This window comes from Mizuhopecten yessoensis, unplaced genomic scaffold (genome assembly GCF_002113885.1).
Source record: "Mizuhopecten yessoensis strain PY_sf001 unplaced genomic scaffold, ASM211388v2 scaffold10771, whole genome shotgun sequence".
In the NCBI taxonomy this organism is placed as follows: domain Eukaryota; kingdom Metazoa; phylum Mollusca; class Bivalvia; order Pectinida; family Pectinidae; genus Mizuhopecten; species Mizuhopecten yessoensis.
Window position 1 is genome coordinate 1835208 of NW_018408713.1, and position 12535 is coordinate 1847742.

Below are 12535 nucleotides of genomic sequence, written 5' to 3' on the forward strand. Positions count from 1 at the left end.
AGAATTAGGAGTGGTCATAGGATTAGGAGTAGTAATAGGATTAGGAGTGGTCGTAGGATTAGGAGTGGTATTAGAATTAGGAGTGGTCATAGGATTAGGAGTGGTATTAGAATTTGGAACAATACTACAATTAGAAATGGTTTTCGAATAAGGATTGGTATTAGAATTTGGAGTTGTAACAACATGAGAAATGGTATTAGAATTTGGAGTTGTAACAACATGAGAAATGGTATTAGAATTTGGAGTTGTAACAACATGAGAAATGGTATTAGAATTTGGAGTTGTAACCACATGAGAAATGGTATTAGAATTTGGAATTGTAACCACATGAGAAATGGTATTAGAATTTGGAGTTGTAACAACATGAGAAATGGTATTAGAATTTGGAGTTGTAACAACATGAGAAATGGTATTAGAATTTGGAGTTGTAACAACATGAGAAATGGTATTAGAATTTGGAGTTGTAACAACATGAGAAATGGTATTAGAATTTGGAGTTGTAACAACATGAGAAATGGTATTAGAATTTGGAGTTGTAACAACATGAGAAATGGTATTAGAATTTGGAGTTGTAACAACATGAGAAATGGTATTAGAATTTGGAGTTGTAACAACATGAGAAATGGTATTAGAATTTGGAGTTGTAACAACATGAGAAATGGTATTAGAATTTGGAGTTGTAACAACATGAGAAATGGTATTAGAATTTGGAGTTGTAACAACATGAGAAATGGTATTAGAATTTGGAGTTGTAACAACATGAGAAATGGTATTAGAATTTGGAGTTGTAACCACATGAGAAATGGTATTAGAATTTGGAGTTGTAACCACATGAGAAATGGTATTAGAATTTGGAATTGCAACAACATGAGAAATAGTATTAGAATTTGGAGTTGTAACCACATGAGAAATTGTATTATAATTTGGAGTTGTAACAACATGAGATATGGTATTATAATTTGGAGTTGTAACAACATGAGAAATGGTATTAGAATTTGGAGTTGTAACAACATGAGAAATGGTATTAGAATTTGGAGTTGTAACAACATGAGAAATGGTATTAGAATTTGGAGTTGTAACAACATGAGAAATGGTATTAGAATTTGGAGTTGTAACAACATGAGAAATGGTATTAGAATTTGGAGTTGTAACAACATGAGAAATGGTATTAGAATTTGGAGTTGTAACAACATGAGAAATGGTATTAGAATTTGGAGTTGTAACAACATGAGAAATGGTATTAGAATTTGGAGTTGTAACAACATGAGAAATGGTATTAGAATTTGGAGTTGTAACAACATGAGAAATGGTATTAGAATTTGGAGTTGTAACAAGATGAGAAATGGTATTAGAATTTGGAGTTGTAACCACATGAGAAATGGTATTAGAATTTGTAGTTGTAACCACATGAGAAATGGTATTAGAATTTGGAGTTGTAACCACATGAGAAATGGTATTAGAATTTGGAATTGCAACAACATGAGAAATAGTATTAGAATTTGGAGTTGTAACCACATGAGAAATTGTATTAGAATTTGGAGTTGTAACAACATGAAATATGGTATTAGAATTTGGAGTTGTTACCACATGAGAAATGGTATTATAATTTGGAGTTGTAACAACATGAGTAATGGTATTAGAATTTGGAGTTGTAACCACGTGAGAAATGGTATTATAATTTGGAATTGTAACAACATGAGAAATGGTATTAGAATTTGGAGTTGTAACAACATGAGAAATGGTATTAGAATTTGGAGTTGTAACAACATGAGAAATGGTATTAGAATTTAGTGTAATATTATAACTTGGAGTGATAATAGAATTATAATTGGTTTTAAAATAAAGATAGGTATCAGAATTTGAAGCAATAATAGAATTATAATTGGTTTTAAAATAAAGATAGGTATTAGAATTTGAAGCAATAATAGAATTAGGATTGTTATTAAAATAAAGATAGGTTTTAGAATTTGAAGCAATAATAGAATTATAATTGGTTTTAAAACAAAGATAGGTATTAGAATTTGAAGCAATAATAGAATTAGGAGTGGTATTAGAATTCCAAGTAGTTTAAGAACAATGAATGTTGTTAGGATTTGGACTGCTTTTAGAATTAGGAGTGATATTAGAATTTGGAGTGATATTAGAATTTGGAGCAATACTAGAATTAGGAGTGGTATTTGCATAAGAAGTGTTACATGTATTAGAATTAGAATGGTAATAGATCTAGGAGTGATCTTGGAATAAGGATGGTCTTTAGAATAAGAAGTGGTATTACAATTTGGAAAGGTATTAGAAAAAATTAGAATGAGGATTGGTATTAGAAATAGGAAGGGGATATTAGAATGATTGTATGAGAAATACAGCAATCTTCATAAGTTTGTTATCTATGAAGGACATTGTCTGTTTAACCATGCAAATATTGTTTGTTAACAGATGGCCCAGCCTGACCGATGCCTTGGAGTGTGTCTGATTCACTGTACCGGAACAACAGCCGGCTTCATGGAGTCCATCAAGGACAAGGTTATATCTTGTTTACATAGAAACTCAAAATTTTGATAAAAGCAAAATGTATAGGTTGACATCATTGTAAAGAAAAGATGAACAGGTAAACTGTGCTGTCATGGTATTTTTGTAAACCAGAAAACAGACCAGTTTTGATATTGTTCAGGGGTGAGCAAGTTGCACTGGCATGATTGATTTAAAGAGCTATGAGGACTAGTACTTTTTTATCCCCTGTGAAACGCGTTTGCGGGGGATATCAAATTGGGCTACGTCCGTCCGTCTGTGCGTCCATGCATGGGCATTTCTGGACCAGAGTTCTGAAACCGTTCAAGATAGCTACTCAAACTTTGTACAGTTATCAAGCTAGTGCTCCAGTAGTGCCTTTTGCTGTGGAGAAGTTCTCCATATAAATACTTTTTGTTACCATGGAAACCGATAGGCCAAATTACAAATTTCAGTTGTATGGAGCATGACCCCAAAACCATTCAAGATAACTACCTGAAACTTTGTACAACTATCAAGCATTCTGGAAGTGTCTTTTGCTATGGAGGAGTTCTCATTTTGTTTTGGTTACCATAGAAACAGATAGGCAAAACAGTAAATTTTGCTCTTCCGGAATAAAATGTCAAAACCTTTCAAGATAACTACCTGAAACTTTGTCCACTTATCATCCTATCACACTAGCTAGGCAAAATTACAAATTTCACGGTTTCCAGAGCATGGCAACAAAATTGTTCAAGAGCTGCCTGAAACTTTGTACAATTTGTACAAGCTAGCACTCTCTTGGTGCATTTTGCTACTGGAGGAGTTCTCATTTTGGATTTTTTTTTAACTTTTTCTGTTGCCATGGAAAAAGGAAAAAATACGAAATTTGAGGTTTCTGAAGCATGATCTCAAAACTATTAAAAATAACAGATTGAAATTTAGCTTGTACACTTATCAACCTAGCACTCTATGGGAGCCGTTTGTATTCAAGATGTATACAGGATGTTTTGTACACTTATGAAGCTTGTGTTCTTATCAAGCCTTTTTTGATGGGGAAGTCATCAGTGTTTTGTAAAAGATGATCTACATCAAAATATCAGTAACAGTGGTGGAATGGAGTTAATACCTGTTATTGTAATATTAATATATATATATATATATATATATATATATGGTTGTGTGTCGTGTGTCTTTCTTTTAAACAGCAGGGCGCGGGGGATAATGTCACACTTTTCGTTATCTTGTTGAATGTTTACTTTAAAATGTTGATGACTTATACAGAGTTTTGGATAAACACTTTAAATTGTTCATACAGCAATATAGGTAAAACAGAATTAAAAATACCGGGTACTTGTTACACAGTGTTTGAAACATAGAAATTGCTGTCACCACTTAAGGTAAAAACTGAAATCACTCATTGCACCACTTTAGATATAATTGAAAGTGCTTGTACACTGTTTTAGACAAAAATAGAAAATACTGTTTCACCACTTAAGGTAAAAACTGAAACACTCATACACCACTTTAGATAGAATTGAAAGTACTTGTTCACCATTTAGACAAAAAACTTTTGATAAAAAACTGAAATCACTTCCCTACCATATTGGCCACTTTTTTGTTATAGGTCATCTCCTGGAAGCTTGACCATGTCGGCATGAACCCTACGGCTGAAACCTACCTCGTCCTTCACCGCTTTGGATCGGTGAGTAGTCACACCTATTACTTGCGTTTATTAAGCATATTGTGTCCTCAAGGTGACAGTTTAACACAGAACCAGTCTAAGACTGCCCTGTCTCATTTTGACCTCCTAGTGAACTTTTTATTGTCATGACCTTTGCCTTTTTTATGGTTTGACCTCAGTGTCACACTTAGACCCAGTGGTCATATATGTATAGCTTTATGTTACTAGATGTTGTACCAATATAATAATTATACCTGTTGCAGCTTCTGTTGTGGTTTCTTGTTTATTGTGGCTAAAGTGTCTTTCTGTTTATCGCTTCACTGCATGAAACTAAGTAAATAAAAATAATATTAATACATTTATATTTTTATACTTTTTTCAAATTCTTTGTTTCTGCAGAATTTCAGCATTTTTTTTATTTATTTTTTAAGAATTTTAAAATCAACCTGCACATGATAGGGTACCAGTATTACATGTGTATTTCAAAATTTGTGATTTAATAATATTTCTACAAAAGTAGGATTATATCTAAAATTTCTATCCATATACAATGTATTAATGTAACTGCTACATGACTTACAGGCTTTTTCATCAAAACTAATGGAGACATTTTTTTACCATAAATTATTCTCAAATATATGTTACCTATTTTGTGTGCATTATATATTCTATTCTTATTTCTTTTCCCATAACATTAAATGTCCCTGCCTCTTGTAAAGATCTATAATGGACAGCGAGTCAATGTTTTTGCCTGCCTACATTGTTTTGCTGAACATCTTTATGGACATTGCTTAGAGAATAATCGAGAGATCAGTTCACAAGCTATATTACCCCAATTGATTAAACCTGTTCATGTATACCCTGAAACCCCAAACAGTTTAATTTAGATATAATATTTCATATCAAATGCTTTTGTAATTTACAGCTACTTCAAAAAATATTGTCTTCAAAGATAAAAGAAATAGCAAATAAATGTTTTTAAATTTAGAAAACACTTTAAAAATGTTATCAAATTTAGAAATGTTTGACTGTTCAGAACTCAGTGCGCCTGAAAACAGTTGCCATGCAATTTCAGTTGGATTTCACTGAGTCTTTCCAAGGCAACTTGCAATTTGACACTGAGTGACTAGTTCTAAAATCTCACTGGAAGACTGTTATTTTAGGTTGTCAATTTTTCTATTTAAAGGTTGGTAAAGAATATTTCAAGCTTAGAGCATGTTCTATTTATTTATAACTAATCATTATGTCTACTATCATTTTCTCTTTACTTACATTTCAACTTATCTTCTACATACTATATGATTATGTATTGTTGTTTGATGAGGTGGATGTCAGATTTGTATATCCTTGAAACTCTGTATTAACCTATACAAAAGCAAAAGTGAAACAGACCTGTGAAATCTTTGAATCAACCACTATTTGCTGTTGTTACTTTGGCTTTTGTTAGTCTGCATAATTAATTATCTGTTTCCTTGGTATCTGCTGTTTCCAGGAATTGGTGAGTTTCTGGTTTGGAATTTTGTTTTATTTTTCTAATTTACTAACTCATTTTGCATGTTCGATTTTTCATTTGTTTTCAGTTTATTCTGATTTGTCATTTTCATAAACAAAAGTTTATGAAAAATCAGTGTACTGTGTGAACTTTCTGAACCAGACTTACAGACACAGAATTTGTGCAAAAACATAATACCATGCAAAAACATACAAGTAAGTCATACAAAAAAAGACCAAACATTCATATATAGGGCAGATATCAATATTTCAGTAATAATTACCACATCTTTAGTATGCATAATATATGCCATACATTCTTGCATAACTACCATACCACTTCCCCTCATCATTTATGGCCACCATATTTTATCAACTTCACAGGATCGGTGGCCACAGAATTAACTGTTAAAGAGTCCTCGAGCTCCTTTCAGAAAATTATCTCTGTTGCTTTTTGTTGTGTGCAGACAGACTATGTTTACCTCAGGTCATTTGCTTCTGATTCTGATGACTTCTTTTCCTTGTGACCTATTATGTTAGTCTGGCTTTGTGTCCTCAGTGAACTGTCAATATTTTTCATTTATGCTGAGGCACCTTGGGTATTCATCTCTGTCTGACATGATGGGGGATTTATGCTGAGGCACATTGGGTATTCATCTCTGTCTGACATAATTGGGGATTTATGCTGAGGCACCTTGGATATTTATCTTTGTCTGACATGATAGGGGATTTATGCTGAGGCACCTTGAGTATTCATCTCTGTCTGACATGATGGGGGATTTATGTTGAGGCACCTTGGGTATTTATCTCTGTCTGACATGATGGGGGATTTATGCTGAGGCACCTTGGGTATTCATCTCTGTTTGACATGATTGGGGATTTATGCTGAGGCACCTTGGGTATTTATCTCTGTCTGACATGATTGGGGATTTATGCTGAGGCACCTTGGGGATTTATCTCTGTCTGACATGATGGGGGATCTATGCTGAGGCACCTTGGGTATTCATCTCTGTTTGACATGATTGGGGATTTATGCTGAGGCGCCTTGGGTATTTATCTCTGTCTGACATGATAGGGGATTTATGCTGAGGCACATTGGGTATTTATCTCTGTCTGACATGATGGTGGATTTATGCTGAGGCACCTTGGGTATTTTTCACTGTCTGACATGATAGGGGATTTATGCTGAGGCGCCTCGGGGATTTTTATCTCTGTCTGACATGATAGGGGATTTATGCTGAGGCGCCTCGGGGATTTTTATCTCTGTCTGACATGATAGGGGATTTATGCTGAGGCTCCTTGGGTATTTATATCTCTGTCTGACATGATAGGGGTTTTATGCTGAGGCACCTTGGGTATTTATCTCTGTCTGACATGATAGGGGATTTATGCTGAGGCACCTTGGGTAATTATCTCTGTCTGACATGATAGGGGATTTATGCTGAGGCACCTTGAGGGGATTTATGCTGAGGCACCTTGGGTATTCATCTCTGTCTGACATGATAGGGGATTTATGCTGAGGCACCTTGGGTATTTATCTCTGTCTGACATGATGGGGGATTAGTCCTATCGTTATCACAACATCTAATATTTGCCCTCTCTTTTCATTTAACCACCTTGTAATGTTCTATTGGTTTACTTCATGCCTGCCTTAATTATACCCCTGCAACGAAGTTTGGGGGTATAACTGGAATTGGGTTGTCTGTCCATCTGTCTGTAGGCACAATCTTGTCCGGACAACTCCTTCTACAGTTTTCAACCAAATTTTATCAAACTTCACTGCTGAAATAAACACAATGAAGTTTTGTACCTGCAATTAATATCTTGATCCAACTGTTTTAATGGGAGTTATGCCCCTTAGTGTAAAAACGTTGTTCCCACCACCCCGCACTCATTTGATGCCCTTGGTACACAGAATCCTTATATCAAGGGTACGTCAACAAAATTAAATAAATTAGGATTACCTCCCCTTATTATTATGGTGTAACACACTTTTATTGTTCACACTCCTCCTCCCGAAGTACTGCACAGATTTAAACGATAATTGGTACAAGTAACGCTCACATTGAGGGATGGGAATAAAATATAGATGTTGGACTTACCTCCCCTTTTTATTGAGTTATGTCGTTTTGTTTAAAAATATTCACACTTTTACAGTGTGTGCAGGTGGGTTATAAGTCTGCCATTCTGGCAACAGTTCTAGGTGGAGTGGGGTGGGGCTGAAGTAAGATTAATTCATTTACTAAAACTGTGGCAGTTATTACTGAAATTATGGTAAGTATGACACCATGACGATTAAGTTCACCAAAACTTTGTTTTTTTATTGTAACCAGAGACGTACTAACAGGAAGTGTAACACACTTCTGAATTGTTGTTAATGTTGACGTAACCAGAAGGTGGATGACGGGAAGATTTTGCACTCCCTGTTCAATCAAATGTGCTTATTTTTGCAGGTTTTGAATTTACTAATCTAATATACGAAAGTGTAAGTGTAATGTTCCTAATATGATATCATTTTGAAGAATGAAACATATTGACTGGAATTTTATATGTAGATATATTATACGCATTCATATGTAGGGGGGAAAACTTTGTTTTCCTTCACACTTGAGATACATTTTCTCTATCAATTTTTTTTTCTTTTCGCACTTTTCAAAATCTTCTTACTTACACATTTTCAATTCATAAGCACAACACTTCACCATATGGTTAAAACTCTCGTGCACTTTTTTATTAAAAATATCTTTTATTATGACACCAATGAAATCTACACCTGTTGCACGACAAACAAGGATGTTTTTGCAGTGAACTACAATTTATCATCTATCTCATGACGAAAATGTTATAAACAGGAAAATGAATCACTTTGGTTACGGTATGCACAGCAGAGTCATCATTCAAATTTTGCACCATGAAGATTTCAAAGGAGTTTTCTGCATAATCCAGGAATTTCCCACTTTTTTGAGTTTGGAAAACTTTTCGGGCATATCAAAGAGTCTGAATATTTTTATGGAATGTTTAATATTTTACTGCATATTTATTATATTGTAGTGTTGTATACATTATCTCATCTAATTAAAGTAAATATACACTGTATTCACTTTCCTTTAAAATCTTTTCTTCATAGATCCTAGATATTCTGTAACATTTTAGAGAGCACATAGTTATTAGATCACATAAGTCGGAGTTTTCTGTAGATAATAGAAGTCAGAGATTTATCAGTATTAAAGTTCCATAGAGAACGGCTTCCAGTGTACACCACATGAAAACAGTTTCTGGCAGAGTCTGTAAGTGGATAATGTCAAGGCAAACATCTTTTAGAGAACATTTTAATCTGATTATATCCATCGATTTTAAATAATGCAAAATAGTATGGTAATGTGATTGTGAGCTTAAAGAATTTATAAAGTTTTGTGTCCTTTTAAACTGAATTTGAGATAAACAGCATTTCATGTGTCTTTGAGACTCTGTGATCTAGTAAGCTAAGGTTATGAGATATAAGAGAATTTGACTACGTTCTATCCATGTCAATACATTGTAAATTTGGGGTTAAATATCGAGTGTAATCTGGGTAGTTATACAGTCAGGAGATCATGTTTTTTTTATGCTGACGGTATCACACTTGAATGACTACTTGCACTGTGCCTGTAACTTGTGTCAGACTCTTTTAAAAGGCCATCTTACGATAAATATGACTGAAGGTTATATGCATGGTGCCTTATACATTATACCTGCAGTTTGTGGTAGAGTTATCTCCCTTTAAATTCTTTTAATTAGCCGGTAATAACTTAGTAGGCCTGTTGATAATCAATGTATACATATTGTGTATACTTTTCAGTTGTTGATTAATTAAGCATTTAGTCAGAGTTACCAGATTTATGATATTTTAAAGACAGTTTACCAGTTCTTAGTGTTAAATTCTCAAGGAGATGTATTTGGCAGTAACGTATCAAGCATCCTTACGGTTATTCATTTACGTTCTTAATGTCTCCATAGGAAAGCATTACTGGAGTTAAGGAGAGTTGTTTGAGAGTTAAGATTTTACCTTTGCTTCAGTAATACTTCAATAATTTTCTTATGAAACTTCAATAAAGGAATTTCCATAAGTTAGGTAACATTTGTGAAACTTGGACCAGTATATGAAATAAAGATAAATGATAAACGCAGGTAGTGATATATATATATATATATGTAATAAAAGAAAAACAAAGAAATTATTTTATTGAATCTTTAAAGATGATTTCGACTAAAATGCATCATATGTCACAGAAAAAGAATCTGAACTAAAATGTTGTTAGACTATAGCAACCTTTTCTGTGATTCATAATCTTCAGTGTGAGGATGAAAATATAAGAGCATTGTAATTTTGTCATATTGGCTGAACTACCACATGCATTTCAGCCTTTGTCAGAAGGTATATTGTTACATCATTAGCTGTATTGTCATGGCAACCGATTCTGTTGCTAGGGACTTTGACAGTACCACAGCAATTAGGGTTGTTAGAGGACCAGCCTGATTAACAAACTGCCAATGCATCAAAGAGCCTGAAACTGCTAGGTGTTTTTTAATTCCGTCACTCCTCAACATTGCACCTTGTAACATCAATCAAAAGGGACATGTTTGATAGACATATCCGTTCTGATAGACGTATCCGTTCTGATATCTTGGGTCAAAAGTGAAGGACAGCCATTTTTAATGCCCCCATTATTGTACTGGTTGTCAGTACATGGTAGGAAGTGCTTATCAATCTTGTGATCATATTTTTAGAAATAGGATTAGATTTTTTCCAATGACCCACCCCCCCAGGTGGCAACAACAAACACCCGTAGGCTGTTCACACCACACCGGCCTGCACCAGTGATGCCATTTAATTATCAAATTCACATTTACACAAAAACTTCCATTGTACTGGTTAATTACTATCAGTATCAATGTACATAGTATGTATCAGAAAATCAAATGAAAAATTACACCATCCGTCCTGACCAGTGCATTGCCTTGAACTGACTTGCCAGCTCACCAGCTGCACGTGCCTGTCATGCCAATACAGGTGTGCCACCTACTGGGCGAACCATTAGAGAAAACTATTTCGCTCTCATGCTTTGTAGTCAACCGCACGAAATATGATATATCTATCAATATATTTGCATATACACTGTATATAAAGGTGTATACCACTTGTATTTATATATTTAATATTTTTCAATTCCTGAAATAGATTTTTTTTTTAAATACCATCAAGCCTTGCTTATCCTGTCAACAATAATATGGCTGCTCCTGTTTATATCCAATCGTATAATCAGGGGACTGATTGCTGGGTTGTTGCGTCCACTCTATGCGTTTTATGAATACGGTCACTTCAGAACTTTTTCCTATTGCTAAGGACATGTATAACCAAGTCAATGAATGTTAAACATACAACAGCCTCTCCTTGAACTAACATTACATGCTACATCTTTTTAACTACAAATGAATGATTTTGTTAATATACTACCTGTCATGAGTGAAGTCTTCCTGGTGTTTTTTTTAGCTCACCTGGCCCTAATATTTTATCTTTAAGGCCTACTTCCCTTCTCCAAATAGATAATTTTGTTGAATTTATTCAAGGAAGCTTACAGTACCGTACATTCCAGAACTGCCAGATAGGAACAATTGGATTTTGAATTTTTAATGTTTTACTAACCTACACAAGGATTCATTCCAGAGCTTCCTTATTAATATTTAAATTTTCAGCAGATTTTATAATCCAGATTGGTGATGTTGGGAAGCATTCATGTGAAAGGATATTTTGTATCATTTGACCTGGTTAATTTTAATTTAATTTAACCCAACAAAATCACAGGATGGATACATTAGTTATTTATAGATTAAAAAAGGACCTTTCTTTTCAATCCTGATTCTGGTTTTATATATATGAAGAAAAACTTTTTTTCTGGCAAAATTTAACAAAATTTCTTTTCACATTTATGGAAAAAAAGAGATTTGTTATAAAATATTTTTAGCTCTAAAGAAAAAACAAAAGTTCAAAACTTATAAGATTTTTTTTGTAAATTAGACTTCAGACTTCAAAAAAAAGATATGCTAGTGTTAAGAAAGGTAGAGTTATATTTGTGACCTGAAACATTCAGTGTATCCACATTTTAAGTATTTAAACACATTTTTTTCAATATAATTGTTTTGCCTCATCCTTAAGATGAAGTTTTATTTTCACCTCCCCTAAAATTTTAATTCTGTTAAAAAAAATAAGATTGTGAAAAAACGTGCTTTATGTGATGGTTAACCAAGGAAAATTCTGAACATCTTTAAATATTGTTTCATACGTAATTTAAATTGGATGAAAATATTTCAATGAATTACTTGGATAACAAGATAAAATATTCTGAGGAAGTAGTTTATTTTGTATATAATTTCAATCGGGCAAAAGGATTCAAAATGATTTATTAAATTTAAAAATGCAAAAATCACCTAAAAAAGTTTTTTTTAGAAAAAGTAATTCTTTTTTTTTGTTTATTAACTATTCTATAATTAGTTTATGATAATATCAGTAAAAGTTTTTATTTTGATAACTTTCATAAACTTATTTCATGTTTTTTCTATTTCAGTTTGACAAAGCAAGCAGCAAAGATGAAATAAACAAAACTGTGAATACATTCCTTGATACACTGCGCTCAAAGATCAACCCTCATAATCTACAGCGATTTGTACATTCTTTCATGAAGTAAGTTACAGTGAGCTGAACAGAGCCTGTTAGTAGTGATGCTATATGTAAGTAGTAGTCTTTTTCTGTCAACAGTAGAGTTCAACAGAGCCTGTTAGTAGTGATGCTATATGTTAGTAGCTAAGTAGTCTTTTTCTGTCAACAGTAGAGTTCAACAG

The 12535-nt window shown here is 33.4% G+C and overlaps 1 protein-coding gene across 3 annotated transcripts in view; it reads left to right on the plus strand.

Moving 5' to 3' along the window:
• Window positions 1–12535, plus strand: part of LOC110462282 (uncharacterized protein ZK1073.1-like) — an 83431-nt gene that overhangs the window by 55855 nt on the left and 15041 nt on the right. For 2 of the 3 annotated variants that reach the window (XM_021516193.1, XM_021516195.1), the window contains 4 exons: window positions 2434–2520; window positions 4112–4189; window positions 5661–5666; window positions 12262–12377. In XM_021516193.1, coding sequence (XP_021371868.1) covers window positions 2434–2520; window positions 4112–4189; window positions 5661–5666; window positions 12262–12377 — 287 coding nt within the window. The remainder of the gene's footprint in view (window positions 1–2433; window positions 2521–4111; window positions 4190–5660; window positions 5667–12261; window positions 12378–12535) is intronic. The other variant, XM_021516194.1, reaches the window with a different exon arrangement.